This window comes from Mus pahari, chromosome 10 (assembly GCF_900095145.1).
Source record: "Mus pahari chromosome 10, PAHARI_EIJ_v1.1, whole genome shotgun sequence".
NCBI lineage: Eukaryota > Metazoa > Chordata > Mammalia > Rodentia > Muridae > Mus > Mus pahari.
In genome coordinates, this window is record NC_034599.1 from 35,059,331 (window position 1) to 35,085,899 (window position 26,569).

Below are 26,569 nucleotides of genomic sequence, written 5' to 3' on the forward strand. Positions count from 1 at the left end.
AAGAAAGAAAGGGACAATCATTGTGGGCAAATCAAGGTGTCAGGAGCCTAAGAGAGCTGATCACAGAGTGTTACTCATCAGAAACAGAGCAACAGGGGAATGAATGCTTTTATCAGCTCAGTTTCTTCATTGTAAACAGCCAAGACCCCCAACTCAGAGAGAGGGCCAGGCAGATAAGATGGTATAACCAAGCATGCCCAAAGACCCATTTCTCAGATATTTCTAGAGTCTATCAAGTTGGCAGGTGACACTAGCCTTCACAGATGCTATTGTGTTGTGCTTAACTGTACTTCCTATAAAGTTTTGTTGCATATTGAGAATTTAGCTCAACCATTGCTAAATCCATGAATTTAAGTAGATTTTGCAGGGATGACTTTCAGTGTTTCATGTGAATAACAATGGCAATTATAAAATAGGATAATATTTATACTTAGTTTTTCCCTTACATATAAAAATCCCTAATATCATATTGAATATGATTAGAAAAGTATAATGGTTGCTTTGGTATACTCATAAATAACTCCAATGTATCCTTTTTATGTATGATGCCAGTAGCTGGTATTTTTTTCCTTCCTTTAATTGAAAAAAATTAATTATTTAGTTAAAGTGTGGGTCATGAATGGAAGTGGCAGTTTGGATACTTCTTGGAGTAGGTTTGTTAACATTATTATGTATTTTTACCTTTTTACTCTGCTGATATCAATACCTTGAATATTTACAAACATTAAATTGAACATACAGTATCAATATACATCTTATATCATAATGGCATACAGTATCTTTTGAGTATTGAAGAATTTGCTGATATTTTGTTTGAAGATTTTGCTTTTAAGTTCATAATATTTTCATCAACCTACAACGGTTGTTTTGACAATACCCTTGTCTGTTTCTGGATCTTATTAGATAATCTCAGCTTATCCTTAATTCTTTTTCTTTAAATAGTTATCTTGATATTTGGCATTGCTGCTTCTTTTAATGATTAAAAGAACATATAAAGCCATTTGTGATAGGATATTATTTTAACTGATATCTGCATTTCAAATTATTTATGAAAGTAAAGCTATATATTCACATTTATCATGATGTTTTGTATATAGTGTTATGGGAAAGCTCAATTTTCTTACATTAACGGCTTAGTTACTAGAAAATTAAAACTTGTTGGAATCTGAAACTTCTCCTCACTTTGGCTGGGTTTCACAGGATAGAGTACTCACAGTCTGGAAAATACACTAAAAATGTTTTTGTTTCCTCTACACTGCTGCAGACATCAGACATGTCTCATTTGTGAGTAAGTATATAGGTGTGGAGCAACAAGGGGAGGCAGTATATGTGGGGAAGAGGGCAAAACTAAAATCTGTATTCAAAGAGTTGAGTAGTGCACTGATAAATCTAGTAAAACATATGTAAGATATTCGGAAACAAAAGTACAATACTTTTGTATCATTATTTACAGGGGTAAATTTTTGCCAGATTTACTCATAAATTCATTCAAACTTCTAGCAAACATTTTCGAGAATTCAATATTAAAAAAAAAAAAACAGAATTTATTTTTGAAAATGCAAAAGTACCAGGAAAGGGGAAAGTGCTGAGGAGTTGAGCAAATGGCTCATCAGGGAAAGTCCCTGCATAAGAAGGGCCACAAGCATGAGGACCAGGCTTGGTGGTGCTCAGAACAAACTCATAAAATGCATGTGAACCTAGTGGCCATCTTGCAAAAGCAGCTTGCTAGGAATGGAGACAGGAATCCCCAGAGTAGGCTGGCAAGTTCCAAGTTCAGCCAGAGACTCTGCAGCAGTATAAAAAGTATACAGCATTGGAGGAAGACACTGAACTTCAACCACAAGCCACCATGACATGGCACACACATGTACGTTCACCTGTAAACATACATTCATATACATATACTGTTAATCCACATACACATATACACATCATACAGTACATATACAAATGAGCTGGATAATACATATTGAATAATTAAAATATATAAAGAATATACATATAAAGAATATCAGGATCAAGATAAACAAAAATAGATCCACATAGCAGTGTCAATTTATATCAGTAAAGGGCTTAGTGAAGTCCATCTGGTGATACTATACATGCAGGACCATGATTGAATCTCAGTGTAATTATGTTGGACAAAGAAGCCAAGAAAAGGTTACAAACTTACTTACCATAAAATTTCAAAAATTGATATTGGCCAAGATGAAAGTGGATTTCATATTGCTTAGGAATGCAGTGGAGAATAGTTGGTAGAAAGGATTGCAAAATACTTGAACATCATTGATGGAGACATATTTGTTTCATTCTTTGGAAAATGACTTCATGGGTAAAACTGTAAGTCACAATAATCTAACAGGCATTCCAAATGTACTCTTTGTTGTTTAACAGTGACATACTCACAAAACTGTTAAAATTTTTATAAAGAGTCCCTCTTTGCCCAGAGCTAATCCTGTTCGACAGTGCTTAGTACCCAAATAGCACCAGGAAAGAGCTGGTCTCCAAGAAGGGCCAACACACCTGTGAGCATAGGTAAGACCACCACTGTTCAAATTCCTGGCCCAAGAGGGACATGCCCAGAGCCACCAGAACACAAGAACCAAGGAACAGCCAGGGACAGTATCCTTTGGTTTCTGTCTGCACCCTGGAGCTGACCCTGTGCCACAGATCTCCATACTCAAATTCCTCCTGGAGAGAACTGGTCTCTTAGGAGTACTGACACAGGCTTCCAGGAAGGACAAGTCACAGTCAGAGACAACAAAACCAGCTAAAACCAGATGGAAAGAGGCAAGGGAAAGAATATAAGTAACAGAAACAAAACCTACTTGGCATCATAAGAACCCAGTTCTCCCACCACAGCAAGCCCTGGATACCCCAACACACTAGAAAAGCAAGACTCCGACTTAAAATCACATCTCATGATGATGATAGAAGACTTTTTGTTGTTGTTATTACAAACTTTTTTATTGGTGTAAATGGATCAGAAACAGATTATCTCTTAACACAGAGGCAGGCGGTGTGTTATTGCTGACTATTAGATGATAGAAGACTTTAAGAAGGACATAAATAACTCCCTTAAAGAAATAGAGGAGAACACAGGTAAACAGGTAGAAGGCCTTAAAAAAAGGAACAGGAAAATTCCTTAATGAATTACAGGAAAACACGACCAAGCAGGTAAAGGAATTGAACAAAACCATCCAGGATCTAGAAATGGAAATAGAAACAATAAAGAAATCACTAAGGGAGACAACCCTGAAGATAGAAAACCTAGGAGAGATCAGTAGTCATAAATGCAAGCATCACCAATAGAATACAAGAAATAGAAGACAGAATCTATGGTGCAGAAGATACCATAGAAAACACTGACAAAATAGTCAAGTAAAACACAAAATGCAAAAAAAAAAAAAAAAAAAAAAAATCAAAAAAACCTTAATTAACTATTGGTGTAATTGCTCAGTGGGTAAGAGCACCCGACTACTCTTCCTAACCCAAAACATCCAGGAAATCCAGGACGTAATGAGAAGACCAAACCTAAGGATAATAGGTATAGAAGAGAGTGAAGATTCCCAAATTAAAGGTCCAGTAAATATCTTCAAAATACTATAGAAGAAAACTTCCTTAACCAAAAGAAAAAGATGCTCATAAACATACAAGAAGTCTACAGAAGTCCAAATAGATTGGACAAGAAAGGAAATTCCTAGCCTAGTGGTGGCACATGCCTTTAGTCCCAGCACTTGGGAGGCAGAGGCAGGCAGATTTCTGAATTTGAGGCTAGCCTGGTCTACAAAGTGAGTTCCAGGACAGCCAAGCTACACAGAGAAACACTGTCTCGAAAAAGAAAGAAAGAAAGAAAGAAAGAAAGAAAGAAAGAAAGAAAGAAAGAAAGAAAGAAAGAAAGAAAGAAAGAAAGAAAGAAAGAANAAAGAAAGAAAGAAAGAAAGAAAGAAAGAAAGAAAGAAAGAAAGAAAGAAAGAAAGAAAGAAAGAAAGAAAGAAAGAAAGAAAGAAAGAAAGTTCTATTTCCAACATAATAGTCAAAACACCAAATGCACAGAACAAAGAAAAAAATCTTAAAAGCAGTAAGAGAAAAAGGTCAAGTAATAGATAACGGCAGATCTATCAGAATTACAGCAGACTTCTCACCAGATTCCACGAAAGCTTGAATATCCTGGTTAGATGTCATACAGACCCTAGGAGAACACAAATGCCAGCCCAGACTGCTATACCCAGCAAAACTCTCAGTTACCATAGATGGAGAAACCAAGATATTCCATGACAAAACCAAATTTATACAATATCTTTTCACAAATATAGCCCTACAAAGAATAATAGATGGAAAACACTAACACAATGAGGGACACTACACCCTAGGAAAAGCAAGAAAGTAATCTTCTTTCAACAAACCCAAAAGAAGATAGCCACACAAAAATAAAAATAACATCAGAAATAACAAGGAGCAATAATCACTATTACTTAATGTCTCTTAACATCGATGGACTCTATTCCCCAATAAAAAGACATAGAATAACAGACTGGATACATAAACAGGACCCAGCATTTTGCTGCATACAGGAAACACACTTCATTGTCAAAGACAGACACTACCTCTGAGCAAAAGGCTGAAAAACAATTTTCAAGGCATATGCCCCAAGAACTGTATCAGGCCTTCAAAGAAGATCTAATACCAATACTCTTCAAAATTGAAACAGAAGGAACACTACCCAATTCATTCTATGAACCTAGAGTTATGCTAATACCAAAACCATACCAAGACCCAACAAAGAAAAAGTACTTTAGACCAATTTCCCTAATGAATATCAATGCCAAAATACTCAATAAAATTCTTACAAACCATATCCAAGAACACACCACATCAAAATGATCATTCAGCACAATCAAGTAGGCTTCATCCCAGGGATGCAGGAATGGTTCAATATATGGAAATCTGTCAATGTAATCCACTACATAAACAAACTCAAAGAAAAAAAAAAAACTACATGATCATTTCACTAGATGCTGAAAAAGCATTTAACAAAATTCAACATCTCTTCATGTTAAAAGTATTGAAAAGACCAGGAATTCAAGGCCCATACCTAAACATAGTAAAAGCAATATACAGCAAACCAGTAGTCAACATCAAACTATGGAGAGAAACTTGAAGCAATCCCACTAAAATCAGGGACTAGACAAGACTGCCTTCTCTCTCCCTATCCATTCAATAAAGTATTTGAAGTTCTAGCTAGAGCAATTAGACTACAAAAGGAGGTCAAAGGGATAAAAATTGGAAAGGAAGAAGTCAAAATAGATAGCACTATTTGTAGACGATATGAGAGCAAACTTAAGTGACCCCAAAATTCCACAAGAAAACTCCTACAGCTGATAAACAACTTCAGCAAATTGACCAAATATAAATTCCACTCAAACAAACCAGTACCCTTCCTATACTCAAAGAATAAATGGGCTGAGAATTTAGGGAAATGATACCCTTCACAATAATCACAAACAATATAAAATATCTTGATGTGACTCTACCCAAACAAGTGAAAGATCTGTATGACAGGAACTTCAAGTCTATGATAAAAGAAATCAAAGAAGAACTCAGAAGAAGGAATGATTTCTTATGCTTGTGGATTGGCAGGATTAATATACTAAAAACAGCCATCTTAACAAAAGCAGTCTACAAATTCAATGCAATCCCCATTAAAATTCCAACTCAATTCTTCACTTACAAAAAGCAATTCTCAAATTCATTTGGAAGAAAAAAAAACAGGATAGCAAAAACTATTCTCAACAATAAAAGAACTTCTGGGGGAATAACTATCCCTGACCTCAAGCTGTACTACAGAGCAATAGTGATAAAAATTGCATGTTATAGGTACAGGGATAGGCAGGTAGATCAGTGGAATAAAATTGAAGACCCAGAAATGAACCCACACACCTATGATCACTTGACCTTTGACAAAAGAGCTAAAACCATCTAGTGGAAAAAAGAAAGCATTTTCAACAAATGGTGCTGGCACAACTGGCGGCTATCATGTAGAAGAATGAGAATGGATCCATTCCTATCTCCTTGTACAACGCTCAAGTCCAAGTGGATCAAGGACCTCCACATAAAGCCAGATATGCTGAATCTAATAGAAAGAATGTGAGGGAAAGTCTCAAACAAATGGGCACAGGCAAAAAGTTCCAGAACAGAACAGCATGGCTTATGCTCTAAGATCAAGAATCGACAAATGGGACCTCATAAAATTGCAAAGTTTCTGTAAGGCAAAAGACACTGCCAATAGGACAAAACAGCAACCAACAGGTTGGGAAAATATTTTTACCAATCCTACATCTGACAGAGAGCTAATATCCAAAGAGCTCAAGATGTTAGACTCCAGAGAACCAAATAACCCTATTTAAAAAATGAGGAACAGATCTACACGAAGAATTCTAACCTGAGGAAACTTGAATGACTGAGAAGCACCTAAAAAAAATGTTAACAACCTTAGTCATCAAGGAAATGCAAATAAAAACAACCCTGGGATTACACCTCACACCAATGAGAATGGCTAACATCAGTGACAGCAGATGCTGGCAAGGATGTGGAGAAAGAGGAACACTCCTCCACTGTGTGTGGGATTGCAAGCTGGTACAACCCTTTGGAAATCTGTCTGGAGATTCCTCAGAAAATTGGACATACTACTACCTGAGGAACCAGCTATACCATTCCTGGGCATATACCTAGAATATGCTCCAGCATGTAATAAGGACATATTCTATACTATACTCATAGCAGCTATATTTATAATAGCCAGAAGCTGGAAAGAACCCAGATGTCCCTCAACAGAAGAATGGATACAGAAAATGTGGTACATTTACACAGTGGAATGCTACTCAGCTATTAAAAACAATGACTTCAAGAATTTCACAGGCAAATGGATAGAACTAGAAAATATCATCCTGTCTGAGGTAACTCAGTCACAAAAGAACACACTCCATATGTACTCACTGATAATTGGATATTAGCCCGTAAGTTCAGAATTCTCAAGATTCAATCCATAGACCATATGGAGCCCAAGAAGGAAGACCAAAATGTGGATGCTTCAGTGCTTCTTAGAAGAGGAAACAAAATACAGGAGGAAATATGGAGACAAAGTTTGGAGCAGAGACTGAAGGAAAGGCCTTCCAGAGACTGCCTCCCCTGGGATTCATCCCATATACAGCCACCAAACCCAGATTCTATTGAGGATGCCAGGAAGTGCTTGCTGACAGAAGCCTGATATGGCTGTTTCCTAAGAGGCTCTGCCAAAGTCTGACAAATACAAAGGCAGATGTTCACAGCCAACCGTTGGACTGAGAACAGGGTCCTGGATGGAGGAGTTGGAGAAGGGATTAAAGGAGTTGGGATGTTTTCAGCCCCATGGATGGAGCAACAGTGTCAACCAGCCAGACCACCCGGAGCTCCCGGGGACTGGTCCACCAACCAAAGAATACTGGCTGAATATGTGGCAGAGGATGTCCTTGTTGGATGTCAGTGGGAGAAGAGGCCCTTGAGCCTGAGGGTGTCCATGCCCCAGTGTAGAGAAATTCCAGGGAGTGAAGATGGGTATGGGTCAGTTGGTGGGGAAACACTCTCATAGAAGCAGGGTTAGGAGCCATGGGATAGGGTGTTTCTGAAGGGAAGACCTGGAAAGGGGAAAACATTTGAAAGGTAAATAAAGAAAATTTTAAAAAAGAAAAGAAAAGAAAAGAAGTATAATTAAGAAATGAACAAGAAACTCAAAATGGTTCAGAAGATTGGCAAGGAACAGCTCAGAAGTTTACATTTAGGTCTGAACTTAAAGCCACATGTCCATGTATTCTTTCCATAGGCATACATTTGAGTAAATGATTTAAACCCCAGGATATATCATTTAGTCATAGAAAGAAAGTACGCTGCATTTTCTTTCTCATCATATATAATATTTCAAAGCACCAAGTTGACTGAAAATAAAATGAGACACTCCTCAAATCTGGAAGTAGCAAAGTGGGCTGAAATGAAGAAAACTTAAAGAACTAAGAACAGATGCTTAATGTTGGTTTTGATAAAGCAACTTGATCATCCAAATGGTTTGAAAAGTTTTGTATTTATATTGGAGGCAGTGAATGTGTTCAAAATACATGATATACTTGAAAGAAATTGGCTACATTTTACTCAATACTATGCTCAATGACTATACATCGTTAAATATTGACAAATACTTGATATTTATTATTAACTCATTATTAATATCCCAAACATACACGGGGGAGGGAGTGTCTGTTTTAGGCTCCTGAGGGATTGAGTATGGCTGTTTCTATATTGCTAGTGGGTATGGATTTGGTAATTATTTTCCCTTTAGAGTCCAACTCCTGGCATGACAAGTCCCTAAGGAGAACAGTGGTTCACAGTTATCTTCTCTGGTCCAAATAGATCTGGATAGGATTTTCTAACAATAAGAGAAGATCAGTATGCTATAGGATCACTCTTCTCACTCTACTTAGTTAAGTCCTCTTATTCTTAAGCCAAATCCATGAAATGTTTTTGCCAAGTCTACTCCACTATGTGTTTCAGGATCTGGAAGACATTGGAACCAGTATTTGATCACCAAGTTCTTTGGTAATTGTGTGTGTTTTTGCTTTGCATACACTTCATGAAACTAAAATTAAAATCATATATGACCAGCTACACTTTCCCTGCTGATAATATTCAGGTGAGTCATAGTTTTAATAAGATATTGTAGTTAAAATTTAGCTTTGAAAGATGCTTAGGCATTCTTTATATTTATGCTGATGAAACTATTGTTTATGTCCAGTGAAGGAGGAGGCACATATGCTTCAAAACAGAGAGCAGAAAGTAGAGTGCATACAGAACACTGCTCCCATGGGCTCTGTATCTGTCCTAATCTCAAACCCTTTGCTTTCTTCCCCACTACAACCACGTTTGTGTTAATATTCATTATCAGCAGTGACGTTTACAGCAGGCTCTTGGGGTGCATTAACACACATCTCACAGTGCTTTGTCAGGTACTGAATCCCTTTAACTAAACAGAAACTGACATTAACTTACATATTCTATATTTCCAGAGAAGAACTTAGTCAATCTTTAAGCTAACACAAATATTACTAACCTGTAGCACACTTAATAAACTATTATTAAAGGTCAGAAAGGGCACCCTTCTCTACTTAAAATTAAGAATTCATCTTTCTTAAAAGCAGTCTTACAAACAGCATGTCATTCCTGACATTGTCTAAGACCACTTTACTCCACAACATTTTCCTAACTGTACCTTTCTCCCTTGATTGTAGTTCTCATACCAAATCATAGATGTTTGAAAAAAAAAAAAACTATTAAAGCAGTTTAAGCCTTGAACATTACCCTGACCTTCATCTCTCCTTCAAACATCTGCATTCCCCAGAATTACCATTATCAATGTTCCAAATATATTAAAAAATGCAAATGATCTTTGTATCTTATACCTCGTCAGAAAGAAAATGTTAAAAACATCTGTGTCAGTGGCACAGCCTACAAGTATATTTTAAATACTTACAGAAGTGTTAAATTTTGAATATAGTATTCATTCATGCTTACTCTTTAAATTGATAAAGAAACTATAAAAATGAAAAAAAATGATTAAACCAATAAAAACAAAGACAAAGAAAATATAAGACTATTTTGTACATTACTTGAATATTGTGAGACTAGTCAGGGTGTGTATGGAAGTCAATACATAGAAAGACCCTGCCAGAAGACCAGAAGAAGAACACCTCATCAGCACGGGGTATCCTCCTCAGCTATGCCACACATTCTGTCTAGAAGCTGCCAGCTCTTTATAACAAATGCCCAGACTATTGCTCTAGACATACATCAATGAGGAACAATTCAAGAGGGTAATATGTAAAACAAATAGAAGAAAAGAGAGAAGAGGCTTGAAGCAGGCTTGATGTCCAGCAGAACTCCTGGTAATGACAGTGAAAACCATTACCAAAATGTTATTCATAGTTTAATGTCTACCTGACACTGTTGTAATATCTCTATCCAGTATCTTAGCACTCAATTTGTTCTGATGACTCAGAAGACCACGTTCCAGGCAAAAAACATTCCTAAGTTCTAAACTCATATACAGTTTCCTGCTCAGCATGTCCAGTCAGTCCTGTAACTGGCATCAAACTGGGTATGTGCAAGGAAAACTAATTGCCTCCTAACTCTGCCTTCCTGTTGGGCTTCTCAAGGGCTCACAAGCCATAGATATCATCCTTATCAAATGGATCTCACTCTTTCCTACTTTACTATCTCTACATTAGTAGTGTGCCCAGCCACATATATCTATACAACAATACCTCCATGTGAGTCCCTTGACATACTTCTTTGTGACACCAGAATGACTGCTCTTGACAGAATCAGCAGAGCCCTAAGAGATAATTGTAAAAATGTAACAGAAAGTGAAATGCACTACCATAGCAAACTACCCCCACAGCAGCTCAGCACAACTAGAATAAAATTTAGGACTTTGATTTGCTTGCTTTTGGAGAGCAGGGCTGTGTCTCATTTAATATTGCAATGCTGGAATGCAGAAAGCCTCTCAGTTGTCTTGGGTGAGCAAATAAGTGGACCATTGCAAAAGCCCCACATTGAACAAATTACTCTTCTCTGTAGGTTTACACAAGAGAAGTGACACCTTCAGTGCTGCAGGGAAGGGAGGTGACCATGGCTGAAACTGGATCCATTTCCATGTGACTTTAAATCCTGAGTCCATTACCAGCAACATCATCAAAATATGGTAACACAAGACAGTATAGAATAGTCGTGACTATAAGAATTCAAGGTAGACTTGAAGTATGGAAGAGTCCAAACAAAAGACATTTCTTGAAATCACAAGTTACCTGGTGGCTGAAATTTTTTAAGTGGCTTGAGGAAATGCAAACTATTTTGTGGTAATAGGGTGGGTGTGAGAATGTGAAAATAGGAATACTTCCAAAATAGAAAAAAGGAAATCTCTAAAACATCAGTTAGCTTTCTTTGCCAGAGATCAGTACTTAAGAAGTTTTAGAGAATAAGGCTCTTCGCCTAATTGCTTAGTGTTATTTCTCATTGGCTGTCACTTCTACAATATTCCACTGGTTCAAATCTAGTCTTAGTAATTCAGTTATATTTTATCTCAGTCTTTGTAACCAGAGATCTGTTTTCTCATGCTTTTACTTATTCATTTCAAAGAGGAAGTATTTCATTTCATATAACTTTCTGAAACTGAAAATGTTTGCATACTTTGGTGGGTCACCATTGTCCTAGAACAAGTTTCTATTGTAAGACACAAGGGACTTTCACCATAGGTTAACCTCTGCATGTAAATGTCCATGTGTTTTCTACTGCCATTCTTCCCACCTTATAGTGATTTAACATCAAAGTAATCTTATTTAAACATATGAGGCCAAGGTGTTTTTAGTCTTAGTAAAGTGTCCAAAAGACTTTTAAAATGCTACCCTAGATCACAAGAAAAACAAAATTAGAGGAAATTGTTGAGAAGTAGAAATAATGAGGATAATGCAGAAGTTACCATTCATTTTGTGTTCAGACTGAGAAGGAAGCTGTTGTGGGGTAGGAATAATTTTTGTTGTTAAATGAAATAGACAAATACATCAGACCTGATCTTGACATTCACTAGGAAACTTGGAAAAAAATCTCTGTAAGCACATGTAATGTGGGGGAAATAATGTTACCTTTAAGGAGAACCAACATTCTCTAATTTCTTGTCTGTAAAGCAGGCAGCTCTCTCCTGTGTGGCTCTGCAACCTTGATCACATACGTGGACCTTCAGCGCTCTGCCTCCCTCAGGAGCACCTATGCTCTTGGTGGGTTTTTTTTTCCCTTTCCCCACTTTCCTTCAGCACATGGCAACAGGGCTCCACTCATAGCACCTTCTAACCACCATTTCCAAAAGGGCTTTATTCTTCTTACATCTCTGTGACTCATGGGTAGCAGCAAGAGAAATCAAATTCAAGACCAGAAATGCAGAAGGGAGACAAAAAACTTAGACGGAAGCAAAACCCTGGTGATCAGAGTCAGGGATTTAGTGATTGAAGCAGAGGGGAAACTCAAGGGCAGTTCAGGGTCCAAGTCACCAGAAACAACAGCGGGTGCAGACAGAATTGGAAGAACCTCTCTGCGCAGGCGCTCCTGCAGCGTGCTTACATAATAGTTATCCTTCTTTTACAGGAAGAGCTAGAGCTTCTGGAGCTTCCTTTGTAGAGACAGCATGAGTCTCACATTTAAACGTCACAAGAGGACCATAAAACAGAAACCCAGTGAGTTACACTTCTCAAGGCATGTAATCAAAATGTAACCAAATGGAATGTAATCTTGACGATAGGTGGTGTTCAAGCGGTACTATTAGTATGTTGAATTTTGGTTCTATTGAAAAATAAGTCCTTTGTCAAATTCCAAACTGCCAAATACTACCAACTGATAATGTTTGCCTCTCTCCATTGAACCACTCAACTCATCACATCCAGGAGAAGAATGGGCCCAGGAAATTACTCTGAAGCATCCTTATTTGTCCTTGAGGGGTTAACAGACCAGCCGGGGCTCCAGATCCCACTTTTCTCCCTGTTTCTAATGATCTATGTGGTCTCCATGGCAGGAAACTTGGGCTTAGTCTTTTTAATCAGAATTAGCCCTCAGCTTCACACACCCATGTATCATTTCCTCAGTAACTTATCCTTCATAGATCTCTGCTACTCCTCCGTTATAATCCCCAAGATGTTGGTGAACTTTGTATCAGAAAAGAATTTTACAGCCTTTCCTGAATGTATGGCCCAGCTCTTTCTGTTCTCTTTCTTCGGTATTGATGACTCCTACATGCTAACAGCCATGGCATATGATCGTTATGTTGCCATCTGCAACCCCTTGCTCTACAATGTCACTATGTCTCACAGGGTCTGCTTGCTACTGTCCACTGCTGTGTATGCTATGGGAGCCTTTGGGGCCACAGTTCATACCAGCTACATATCCAGCCGTTCCTTCTGTGGAACTAATGTCATTCACCATTACTTCTGTGACATCCTCCCTCTTCTAAATATAGCTTGCTCTAGGGACTATACCAAGGAGTTTTGGGTGATGATACTTGTTGGATTTAATGTTTTTGCAAGTGTGTTTGCCATCTTCATCTCTTATGCCTTCATCCTTGCCAGCATCCTTCGAATACGCTCAGCTGATGGCAGGTCTAAAGCCTTCAGTACCTGCAGTTCCCATCTTGCAGCTGTTGGAGTCTTCTATGGCTCTATCATCTTCATGTATTTTAAACCACCTACAGGTGACACAACCCAGGAGAAAGTGGCTTCTGTCTTTTACACCACAGTGATTCCCATGCTTAATCCCCTTATATATAGCCTTAGGAACAAAGATGTCAAAGAAGCCATTAAAAAAGCTCTGAATTGGAGGCTGTTCTCTAAGTCTGTGTAGAAAAACTCATCTTGAAGCTACAAATTTAAACATTCACCTGAATTGCCTTGAAGGGAAGAATAACTATTCCAAGTTGAAGGGTCATGTCAAAATAAAATATATACAAAGTCTTGTTTGTGGTGGTGTCCTTACATCAGTCAGGGGCAGAGCAGATGGCAGTCCTTTGCTCATCCTAGCTTGATGCCTGGCTTGACAGCCAAAGATGTCTGATAATTAAGACTCATAAATACCAAATCAAGTCAAATTCAAGCAGTGCAGCACAAGAGGAGGAAAACAGACAGAGACATGTAGATAGCCATGCCACCCACAGACCTGTCCTCCAGCACATGGCACAGGCAGGACATAGCCACCCGCTTGTCACCATACCATGCCATGCAGCATGAATGAATTATGTCATCTAGGGGCCTGCCAACAGCGTGACCTACTTGCACTGGGATATGCAAATATTTGGTGGTCAGATGTGAGAGAAAGAAAAGTGGAGCAGCTTGAGCATTATGGAGAGAGATGAAACTGGAGACTCAAAGGTAGAGAGGAGTAGCCTGTTTGGAGTGGTCAGTCCCACCACCTGGGGCCATGGTGAGGTCCTAACCCAGGCTGGCACTGAGGACCATGTTCAATTCCATGGCTGAGAGCAGGCCTTGCACTTCACCTGGGCAGCACATTAGGGCTGGCCCTGGTATAGCATGCACTAGTGAGCCAACCCCAAGGGTAAGAGCACTGGAGAACTGGCTTTGTCGCTCATCTGCTGTGAAGTGATGTGTTGGCTGGCGGTGATGCCCCTCAACTCTTGCCCCTAATCACTGGTTCTGAGGTCATGAGAGTAAATGAGCTGGCCCTGTCTTCATCTGCTTGGGAAGTTGTGCCCTGCATTTCTTCTGAGAAGCACAGTAGATCTGGCCCTGGTAGAGAGGTCTGCAGGGAAGACAGACATGATAAAAATGGTAAGAGCATTGGTAAGTGGCCCTGCCACTCATCTGGAGTGATGTGGCATGGGCATGGGAGTAATGCCCTCCACCTCACCTCCTGTAACAGCTGGGAGAGCTGACCCTGGAATTATGAGAGCAAGAGAGCTATGCCTGTCACTTCACTGGCTGTAGTACTAGGGAGAGTGGGCCCTGCTCCTGGCCTAGGCAATAGAGTGTGGCTGACCCTGATAGCAAAGGTGTAGGTGAGTTAGCCCTAAGGATGTGAGAACTAGAGAGCTGTCCCAGATGCTCACAGGCTGTAGTACTTGGGAGAGTGAGCCCTGAATCTTGACTGGGCAGCTCAGTGGAACAGGCTCTGGAATCGTAAGTGCATGTGAGCAGGTCCTGAGAATACGAGTGCAGAGAGCTGCCCCCGCCTCCTGCCGATGGTGGCATTGGGTGGCCTAACCAGAGCAGTGCTGGAAAGCTTGTCCAGGTGATGCAGATAAGGGAGAGCTGGCAGGCTGACCAGCTCATCTAAAACCCAAGCTCACATCCAGTGCTGGGAATTGACGAACTCCAAAATCTATATTATCTGTGAATGACTGGGACATGAGAATGAGCCAGTCCTGCTGTTCCAAAGCTGCAGAATCTTCATGACACAGGGCAACAACAGATAACTAGGAGTCTCAATGAGAATCCTATATTGATGGTGTCACAAAAGCCAGAAGACTTGAACCAGACCACTGGTTCATTGCAATGAACATCTGCAAGTGAAGATGTATGATCAGAGAGATACACTGGGGGACACACTGTGACATACTACAGCTTCCATGATAAGATATTTTCTATGCTTTGTCTTTTTTGTTGTTTGTTTGTTTGTTTGTTTGTTTGCCTGTGTGTGTGTCTTACTGGTGGGAGGGAGAGACTGTAAGGGTGAAGGTCCAGTATAAGAGGAAGGGGAGGTGGGTGGGACTGGGGTGCGTGATGTGAAACTCACAAAGAATAAAAAGTTACACACACACACACACACACACACACACACACACACACACTTGGGTTCCTATAAAATCAAAGACAACTCCGATACCATCTTATTCCAAGTGAAAACTATCAGTGTACCATTACAATCAATTCCAACAAAACCAACATCCAGCAAAGCAAATTAAATCTTGTAGCCCAAAGCCTAGGTATTGGTCTCAGACATGATCTTCTGGGCTCCAGAAAACACAGGTGCACACGGCTTATCTCTTGCTGACTCACCTGGACGCTAGCCACTGTCTCTAGTCTCTTGGGATCTCGCATACCCTGAGTCTCCACTGTAAGTGAAGCTTCACCTTCAAGAATGAGGCCTCTCTTCAGAAATTCAAACGCTGTATATTTTGCCAGGAATTTTCTGCTCTCCATGACCCCTTCTTGTCTTATATCTAAGCATTTATACATTATACATATGTATTTCAAATGTCTTACTACACAAAAACCCACATAAGGAAGCTGTGTTTGTGCATTATCATATTGTTTAAGCAATAATTCCTGGATAAGAATAATCAATGAACTTCTACATCAAAAAGTAATCAGAGCTGGAGAGAGAGCTCAGTAGGCAAGGACACCTATCTCTAAGACTAACAACCCTAGGTCAATACCCAGAGTCCATATGGCGGGAAGAGAGGACCAGATCATTCAAGGTATCCTCTGACCTCCACACATATTCAGGCACACACACACACACACACACACACACACACCATACACACAAATACAGATACATACACACATACACACACAATAAATAAATGTAAAATAATTTTAAAGTAACTGTAGGTGATTTTAATAGATACTGCTGAATTATTCTATGTCACTTTTCTCAACTTACATTCGCAACCAGTTATGAATAAGGTCATTTATACTCTTATTATTATTTTATTTGTTATTGCACAATTAAATACCTGAGATCTTTTTTCTACTGAATATAAATTCTGTACAGACTCTGTGGCACAGCATTCAAATACTCGTCACAGGTAACATCAGCAAGCAGAAAGGGAAGCATAATACCAGGGACCGCTGAAGAGCAGAATCAATTACACTGAGTGCTTATGTTACAGCTCTTACTGTTTTTATTTTAATAATTAAATATATAAGGTTTCTTGTCTGCGTGTTTGTTTGTTTGTTTTTGTTTGTTTTAAGACAGGGTTTCTCTGTGTAGCTCTGGATGTCCAGGAATTCTCTTTGTATACCAGGCTTGTCTAAAACATATATAGATCTGCCTGTCTCTGTCTCTTGAATGCTGGGACTAAAGGTACATGCTACCACACCTGACTATAAGGTCTCATTTTAATGTCCCGGAATATAGTGTGGCTTTATCAAAGTTATCCTACCAGTTATAGATTATACATCCCTTTTGATTTTTTTGTCATTTCTTGTTTGATAACTTGTTTGGTCGCTGTTTTCGATTTAGTGTAGAAGAATATTCTTGTGTGTGGTATAGGTATAGATTCTGTTTATTTCTCTTTATAAAATACTATTCTTAGATTGGTAATCTCCTTCATTAAAAGACACCATGTCGTCTTGGCTATTTTAGATGGAGTTTGTATATTTCAGTTCTGCATGACTTCATTCTACTTTGGGAATATTATATTCTACTGCACACACTGTATTTGCTTCAGCAGTAGCCTTTTCTAAAATTTTGGATTGTTTGTAATTTAACGTCAGTTAAGTATTATTTCTCCTATATCTTTTCCAACTACTTTCCCCTTTTAAAAAGTAAGTTTTATTTATATGACCCAGGACAGGGGAAGGCCAGAGCCAAGTAGTGGGAGTGGGTGGGTAGGGGAACAGGGGGAGGGGGCGGGGTATAGGGAACTTTAGGGATAGCATTTGAAATGTAAAAAAAGAAAATAATAATAATAAAAAAATTAAAAAGTAAGTTTTAATATTATATATCCTAGATGTACTACAGTTCTGCTGTAGCGACATAAGAAACATAATCTCAATATAGACTGCCCCTCTCAATAATTACAAGCAGAAATCTGGACGGCAGCATATGAAGTAATCCAATCAGATCAGAACCAAAGAAGTAAAGGAAAAGAGAACTCAGGTTTACTCCCAATGGACTACAAACATAACTGTAAAATCAAATTGAAGTTATCTAAACTCATTCTGTCAAAATTAGCCTAATACTAAAAACAAACCTGTAATATATATATATATATATATATATATATATATATATATATATATGGTAAATATTAATAAATCCTTTAAAATGAGAAATGAATTCAAAAGAAAGTAAGAGAGGCTTTGCCAGAGCCTGACAAATAAGAGGTGGATGCTTGCAGCCAACCATTGGACTGAGCACAGGGTCCCCAATGGAGGAGTTAGAGAAAGGGCTGAAGGAGCTGAAGGGGTTTGCGACCCCATAGGAAAAACAACAATATCCACCAGCCAGATTCCCAGGGTCTAAACCACCAACCAAGAAGTACACATGGAGGGACCCATGGTTCCAGCCATACATGTAGCAAAGGATGGCCTTGTCAGGCATCAATGAGAGAAAAGGCCCTTGGTTCTGGGGAGGCTCGATGCTCCAGTGTAGGGGACAGCCAGCAGGGAGGCAGGAGTGGGTGGGGGTATATATATATATAGGTTTGGGCAGGAAGAAAGGGAAGGAAGAAATGTTTTAATTATATTATAATCTAAAAAATTTTAAAAATACAAATATTTACTTCAATCAAACAAATATCTACACTCAAACAAATATCAAGTATGCCACAGATGCTTTTAGAATAACATGAAAATAAGAGCAACTTCTATAAGATATTAGGGATAAATCTGTGAAGAAGAGATTTTGACATATATCTTACTGCCCAGGAACACGCATCCCTTGTGTCAATGCCTTTCTCAAAGCCACCTTTACTTCTTTGTTTCTCAAGGAATATATCAAGGATTAAGGGAAGGAGTAACAATATTATTCAACACTTGAACCACTGAATCCAGCCAAGGACTGGAGCAGAATGGATGTCAATTGAGCACTGAAGGTTGAGAAGGCTCTGTGCCTGCCTTCAGAAGAATAGATCTTCAATATGGAGATGACGATGCGAGAGTAGGAAATGAGGATAAGGAGGAAGCATACCAGTGCGACAAGACCTACATTGATGAAACGTACAGCTTGTGCCAGAGTGGTATCTGCACAAGCCAGGGGCAGCACCATTGGGATGTCCCAGAAAAAGTTATCCACTTCGCTGGGTCCACAGTAGGGTAACTTGAAGATAAGAAATGCGAAGACAGATGTCTGCAGACAGCTCCCCATCCAGGTGGCCATAGCCATGGAGCCACACACCCATGAACTTATTATGACTGTGTGCCTCAAAGGGTGACAGATGGCTGCGAAGCGGTCGTAGGCCATCACGGTGTACAGGAAGCACTCAGCACAGCCCAGGAAATGGTACAAGAAGAGTTGGGAGGCACAACCCTAGTAAGAGATTGTGTGGCTGTGTCCAGTGAGGGAGAACATCATCTTTGGGGAAATCACAGAAGGGAAAAAGATATCAAGCACTGACAGATTTCCCAGGAAGAAATACATGGGTGTGTGAAGGTTGGCGGAAGTCAATATGGCCTGCAGAATGAGTAGGTTTCCTGGAAGAGTGAGCAGGTAGAAGGCTAAAAAGAGGACAAAGAGCATTCTTTCCAGCCCAGCTGTATGTGGGATTCCCATCAGATTGAATTCAGTTACCGAAGTGCAATTCCTCATTTTCAAGTTCACTTACTCCTAGAAGATAAAAGGATGGACCCACTTAGCTGAACTTTCCAAAGAAATCAAAGCCTTTACAGAACCCAATGGAAACCCATTTATTATAAATATTTCTAAAATGAGGTTTCATCTAATATTGTTACCAGTTAATATTTGATACTGAATTGTCCATCCATTTGTTTTCAACTGTCCCCTAAAAAAGAGGTGAAATTGAAATTAGAATTTTGAGCAGTGACAGTATAGAAGAGTGGTTATCAACCTTCCTCCTGCAGAAACCCTTTATTACAGTTCCTCGTGTTGTAGTGGCCCCCAACAAAAAATTAATTTCATTGCTATTCCTGTAATTTTTCTACTGTTATGAATCATAGTGTAAATATCTAATATGTAGGATATCTGATAGGAAACCCCTGTGGAAGGGTCATTCAAGTCCCCAAAGAGGTCACAACCCACAGATAGCAAACCACTGGTAGAGAGTAATATTCACAGTTCTGAACATCTGAGTTCAAATATCACATCAGCTCTTCATTCTGAATCCAGGTGAATTTGTCAAATATTTCGTATCAGGTATGATGTTCTTTTTTTTTCCTTTATTTACATTTCAAATGCTATACCAAAAGTTCCCTATACCACCCTCACCATAGTCTCTGGATAGTCCATCCTTTCATCTTAGCTCTAAATTTTGTCTCTGTACCTATATCCTTTCATGGGTATTTTGTTCCTTATTCTAAGGAGGAATGAAGTATCCACACGATGATCATTCTTCTTGGTTTTCTTGTGTTTTTCAAGATGTATCTTGGGTATTCTAAGTTTCTGGGCTAATATCCACTTATCAGTGAGTGCATATCNAGTGACTTCTTTTGTGATTGGGTTACCTCACTAAGGCTGATAAGGTATGATGTTCTAATGTACATAAAATATCTATGCAATTCGTTCCCACACATCTTTTAAAAAATACAAAGTTCTAATATTCTGAATAATAGGCCTTCACCCTACACCATGATCACACAGGGACGAGGATCTATTTATATGAGTGACTCATAAAACTTCTTTCTTTTCTTCAAAGTCAGTACAACTGAAAACTGAAATCTAGTGGTGGACAAATAAGAAAACAAAGGTCCAAAAAATATTCAGTATATGGGAAAGCCATTTACAGTTGACAGTATTATTAACTTCTTCAATACAGGGTAGTTTATGCTCAAAAGTCATGATCTAAACTATGATTGTGTGCTATCCACATGAGTCTTTGTAAAGCTCAAGGTCATCACACATATGTTAAGTACATAAATTGCCGTGAAAATATAAACTCATGCAGACACAAGTAAGCACAAGCTCTTACATCTTCATGGAGACACAACCTCAGAAGAGAAAATGCTAAGAAAAGAAAGTATTCCAGAAAACAGGCACTTACACACTGAAGATTATTGTAGAATGGGCTAAAACCCATTCCCATATCTACCTTCTGTTATTGGAATGGATGAAACAACAGCCTGACTATGAAGCCGGGGGGGGGGGGGTTCTTTTCCACATAAGACCCAGATGATGAAGCCTAGAATCTGTGACCCAGCAGGACTCTGAGAGACAGAGCATCAGCTAGCTAGCCACTAAGGAATAATAAGAGTTGTCGGTCTCCTTTGAGACGCTCTTCCCCCATGACCTGATTAGAAAGTATAGAACACAAAATTTAGAGCTAAGATGAAAGGATGGACTATCCAGAGACTACGCCATCCGGGAATCCATCCCATCATCAGCCACCAAACCNAGATACTAATGCACATGCCAGCAAGATTCTGCNGAAGGGACCCTGATATAGNGGCCNCTTGTGAGGCTATGCCNGTGCCTGGCAAACACAGAAGTGGATGCTCACAGTCANCTATTGGATGGAACACAGGGCCCCCAATGGAGGAGCTAGAGAAAGTACCCAAGGAGCTGTAGGGGGCTGCAACCCTGTAGGTGCAACAACAATATGAACTAACCAGTACCCCATGAGCTCGAGTCTCTAGCTGCATATGTAGCAGAAGATGACCTAATCGGCCATCATTGGGAAGAGAGGCCCCTTGGTCTTGCAAACTTTATATGACCCAGCACAGGGGAAGGCCAGGGCCAAGTAGTGGGAGTGGGTGGGTAGGGGAGCAGGGGTGGGGGTGGGGTATAGGGAACTTTTGGGATAGCATTTGAAATGTAAATAAAGAAAATAATAATAAATAAAAAATGGAAAAAATTATTCAATGGGAATAAAAAGAAACTAATGCTATGAAATTTACATTAAAATTATAATGTGGGACTGGGAATATTGCTCAGTGGCAGAGCACATGCTTGCCACATATAAGATGCTTGGTTCAATACAAACACCAAAACAAACAAATAAAAATTAGTACACATTAAAAAAAAAAAAGAAAGTATAGAACAGAGGGATCAATTATCTGGAAAGACCTTTGCTTTTGTTCCTTCCTTCATTCTCATCTCTGCTTCTCTTCTTGTACTACCTAGAGTACAGGATGTACGCACCTAACAGTTGCAATGCCTCCCATTGATGTAAAACTCCTTTATTGTAAATCTTCAGTAATCCCTGGAGGAGTACCATCCCTAGGGTTCAAACACTTCCAATTACTCAGTTCTTTGGGAATACTGATTGAATAAAAAGCAGAGACTACAAAACCACATAGAGAAAAGGAGGAAGCACCTGATATTGTACTGATTTCAAAAAGAAAAGGAAAAAAAGAACACAACTCATTGTGTAACGTTTTGTTGTGGTTCTGATGAAAAGTATCCCCATGACATATCAGGCACTTGCATACTTAGTCCCCAGTTTGTGGTGTTGTATGAGGAGGTCATGGGACCTTTAGAAGGTGTAGACTTTTTCCAGATCAAGTACTTCACTTTAATTGAGGATTTTTCAAAGAGGACTTTGAAGTTTTATAGCTCAATCTACTTCCTGTTCTCTCTCTGCTTCTTTCTGTCTAGGAATGAGATGTGATCAGCCTGCTTCCTGCTCTTTTTACATGCGTCCTCAGTCATTATGGACTTTATATCTTTGGAACTATAAGCTTAAAGAAAGCTTTTTTTCTCTACTTATTTTTATCAGGGTATTTAATCACCATATCAGAAAAGTGACTACTACACTTTAATCTACAATATATATATATATATATATATATATATATATATCCCCATAACTATTTTTTTAATGCTTGAATTCAGATCTTTCTTACCTAAATTGGCTTCTACTTGCCCTTAAGACAACTATTAATTCTTACCGGGGTATATTTTAATCATTTTAATGGACTTTATGGAACTTCGATCACACTATGTAATAATACCATAACTGTTATGGGGGTAACTAGATGCCTTCTGATTGGATAAGAGCCCTGCATTACAAGAAAAAACTCATTCATGATATCTTAAATCTAATTAAAATTTGATGGTTAGGGAGCACTTAAGCCATAAGTAGGAACCAATTGTTGTTGTTTGTTAATGTGATCAAACTACCTTCTAAGTATTTATGTTGATATCCAGAGATTTCTGATATTCTCAGCCCTGGTCACAGAAACTTCTTTTTGCAGTAGGCAGTGGTCAATGCAAAGATGTTTAACTGGCCATGGCATTGAGAACAATTGCAATTGATTGTGATGTTCAAACATAGAAGGAATATATGTACATATACATATATATATATATATATATATATATATATATATATATATATCCCCCAACTCCTAAACTTCAGGGAACATCATGAAAGAAGAGGCAGAATGAATATATATATATATATATATATATATATATATATATATATATATATATATATATATCCCCCAACTCCTAAACTTCAGGGAACATCATGAAAGAATGAAAGAAGAGGCAGAATGAATGTAATAGCCAATGGGTAGCAAAACATACTGTGAAAATGCTGTCTTCTGTAAATTACATGTATGCGCTACTGGCAATTGAGAGCTACTACAAGAAGAGAGACAAGATTCAAATCTCATTTTTACTATATGCAAAGTAGTTAGAAGAGCAAATGGTATTTAGAAAGACATATAGATGGCTTTCACATGAATGTGTCTTATTCTATGTGTTTCTGTGATAAATTATGATAGTCCAACCAGATTATTCTAATCATGAAATTGTTTGATTAAATATTAAAAGAATAAGTTCTGGAGACTAAAGAGATGGCACTGGCTGCTCTTTCAGAGACCTGAGTTCAATTTCCAGCAACCACATGGTGACTCACAACCATCTGTAAAAGATTCTGATTTCCTCTTCTGGGTGAGACAGATCACTCATATACAAATTAAAAATAATAATTTCTGAAATATTACAAAAATAAGTAGTATATTGTGGTCCTGTCTTAATGTCTATTATTTATAATTCTGTTACATTTGAGGAATAGTGCATGGTTAAAAATAATAAAAAGTTCTGACTCTATAGCATTCTTTACCCCACAATGTTTAAGAATTTATCCTCCCAGTTTACAGAAATACAGTAAGGATTATCTCCTTTTATGACACATAATGAGAGAATCTCAGTAGAAGGTGTCATTGATCGCAAAAAGACAAAATCATCAAAGTAAACATTGTGTTAGGAGGAGAAAGATGCAGCAAACGAATTTGTCAGCAATGTGTTGTCACAGAAAAATTCCAGCATGGCTTAGCATTATCTCAGGGCACTAAGACTGGATTTCAGTTCTCTTTTAAAACAGGGTAATAGGTAAATTCACACCTGGGGTTTTCAACTGAACCTTCTCTACAGACTTCCCCAGGCACATGCTGGTCTTAGGGTTGAATCAGTCTCTGTGTTTTGGGCTAAAATCCATTAGTTTCTGTAACCATGTGTGAAACCATACTGTAAGTATAATGTGAGCAACATTTTACACTACCACATTTCAGATGAACTGCTCTGTAAATTGTTTCTTTTTTGTTTTCAGAATTATAATTTTTAAGATCACCTTTGAATGGTCAAAATACTATGACATGGCTTCAATATTTCAAAAAAAAAGAAGCAGTTAAACAAGGATGCTAAGACTAATTAATCAATAAACTTCTTTTAGTTTTACAAATCTCAATACAATTATTGTCTTTCGATAATCATTGGAACTGCTAGCTCCTTCGGTTAAAGGTGAAATAATATTTAACTTGCAAGGAAACAGGTTGTCCATTTAAGGAATTTAAGAGAATGCCACAGGATGGAAAACTGATTGTTACTCATGAATTTTCAAGTAACAAAAATGTGAAAAGGACAGACCTTGAATGGCAAAACCACTCTGTGGTATAGCCCTTGCCCATGGCCCCACTTTATTGATTTGCATAAGTGCACTGGCCTGCCTAAGGCTCTGAGATGAACTTTAGGAGAATGGAGCCCTATCCACCTTCTCATGGTCAGGCTTCTGGATTACATTGATTTCTTTAACACCAACATTTATGTCCTGAATGTTGAATTCTGAGTGGGGACTAGATACACCAAGATCATCTATCAGTGACTCTTGCCTCCTGGAAGAACCTGAGTACTTTATTATGCAAAATGTAATTTTCTTATACCAATCACAGTTTACAACAAGCAAATCAACACCCTTGGACTTTACTCACTAAGACAGCATCTTGTCAGATAGTAGGGAATATTCTTGAGGATATTTGACCTTGATGTCTCTCATACATGGATTGATTTCCCTTCTAACTTTGCTGATTTTCATGATTGACAGGATAAAGACACATTTACTAACATCTATCTTAGTTTCAAATTCCATACCTTGTTAATGACAATGAGCTTAACTGAGTGGCCAAAGTGTCATTTAGTAGAATACGGAAAGAAAATTTTGGAAAGGAGTGATCAGAGGAATTGAGAGGAATATAAGGAATTCAACAGCTTCTAGAAAGGTTCAGTTTCATAAAAAGAAAAGAAAAAGTCAAAACTGAAATCCACATATAGATTTTGCAGAGTAAAATGACTCATTCTTTTGGCAAATTACAATGAATTAAAAACACTGAATTAATTTGCAAAGTCTTCTCCCCAGTGTTAAATCCACATATCAGCCCAAATAAACCCTGCCTTGTGAGACTCCCAAGAACTAGGTTTGATCTGCTTACTCATTTGGCAACAGTAACTCATGAAAAGGAAAATGTTAAACAATATTAAAATTATACAGGGAATTATTGTTTCTATTCCTTATATCCCAAAGGTTGCATTGCTTGACTTAACACCTTTTTCAGCGCTAATTTAACTTCCTTGTTTCTCAAAGAATAAATCAGAGGATTCAAGGAAGGGGTGACAACATTATTAAACACCTGGACAACAGAATCCAGCCAGGGACTAGAAGCAGGTCTGAGATAAACAAGAATCACGGGACCATAAAATAACAGAATGGATGTGAAGTGAGCACTGCAGGTGGAGAAGGCTCTGCGCCTGCCTTCTGAGGAACGGATTTTCAGGATGGAGATCACAATACGAGTATAAGAAGTGAGAACAAGGAGAAAACATGTAAGCGCAACAATGCCAACATTAGTAAAACTCACGGTCTGTGCTAGGGAGGTGTCTGCACATGCCAGGGACAGCACTACAGGAATGTCACAGAAGAAACTGTCTACCTCATTGGGGCCACAGTAGGGTAACTTAAAGATAAGAAATGTGAGGATGCTCCCATGGACAAAGCCCCCCAGCCAAGTGCCCACTGTAAAGCAGGTACACACCCTGTGATTCATGATGACTGTATATCTCATGGGGTAACAAATAGCTACAAAGCGGTCATAAGCCATCACTGTATACAGGAAGCACTCAGTACACCCCAGGGTGTGATAGAAGAAAATCTGTGAGGCACAACCCTGGTATGAGATGGTTCGGCCTTGACGTACTAGGTAGTCCATCATCTTAGGAGAATTCACAGAAGGGAAGAATATGTCAAACACTGCCAGGTTACCCAGGAAGAAATACATGGGGGTGTGGAGGTTGGGAGAAGCCAGGATGGTGAGGAAGATGAGCAGGTTTCCCAGCAAGGCAAAGACATAGAAGACCAGGAACAGGGCAAACAGCATGCTCTCTAGTCCTTCAGTGTTGGAAATTCCCAGCAGGATGAACTCTGTCACAGAGGTGTGGTTCCTCATGCTCATGGCACAGGCAGCCCTGGAGAAGAGAAGCAAAGGCATCCATGAGTAACTGCTTCCCGACTAAGGGATTCCTATCTAAAACAATAGATGCAAACAAAATAAAGCCAATGAGGAAAAGAGGACCAGAGATGAATCTGCCCTTGGCATTCAGTTAAGTAGTGTGGCACACTGATCTCCATTTCTTCACACTTTATGTGGGGAAGACTGGCAACCACTGTTTTCTGCTCCGATTTTTAAAATGGAGTTCCCATTTTTCTTATGGAAACTGAATTACCAGATCATGTCCTCACTTTAGATAGACAAGCTCTGCTTAAATTGTACGTAAGCCGATTGCCTCAATATGTGAGTGTAAAACTATGACA

At 38.7% G+C, this 26,569-nt stretch overlaps 2 protein-coding genes and 1 pseudogene across 2 annotated transcripts; 1 reads left to right on the forward strand and 2 right to left on the reverse strand.

Moving 5' to 3' along the window:
* The first annotated feature begins 12,481 nt into the window (after positions 1-12,481).
* On the forward strand, positions 12,482-13,549 carry LOC110328619 (olfactory receptor 8D1-like). Its single transcript, XM_021208045.1, has one exon. It carries the CDS (start codon positions 12,523-12,525, stop codon positions 13,462-13,464), a length of 942 nt encoding a protein of 313 aa, XP_021063704.1. The 5' UTR covers positions 12,482-12,522; the 3' UTR covers positions 13,465-13,549.
* A 4,673-nt stretch (positions 13,550-18,222) lies between these two features.
* LOC110328475 lies at positions 18,223-19,113 on the reverse strand (annotated as a pseudogene).
* Positions 19,114-24,041: 4,928 nt separating this feature from the next.
* On the reverse strand, positions 24,042-26,341 carry LOC110328222 (putative olfactory receptor 10D4). The gene has a single exon (XM_021207636.1). It carries the CDS (start codon positions 26,244-26,246, stop codon positions 25,266-25,268), a length of 981 nt encoding a protein of 326 aa, XP_021063295.1. The 5' UTR covers positions 26,247-26,341; the 3' UTR covers positions 24,042-25,265.
* Positions 26,342-26,569: the final 228 nt, after the last annotated feature.

Excerpts from the sequence above, each read along its gene's own strand:
- LOC110328619 (XM_021208045.1), top strand. The coding sequence starts at position 12,523 with ATGGGCCCAGGAAATTACTCTGAAGCATCCTTATTTGTCCTTGAGGGG.
- LOC110328222 (XM_021207636.1), bottom strand. The coding sequence starts at position 26,246 with ATGCCTTTGCTTCTCTTCTCCAGGGCTGCCTGTGCCATGAGCATGAGG.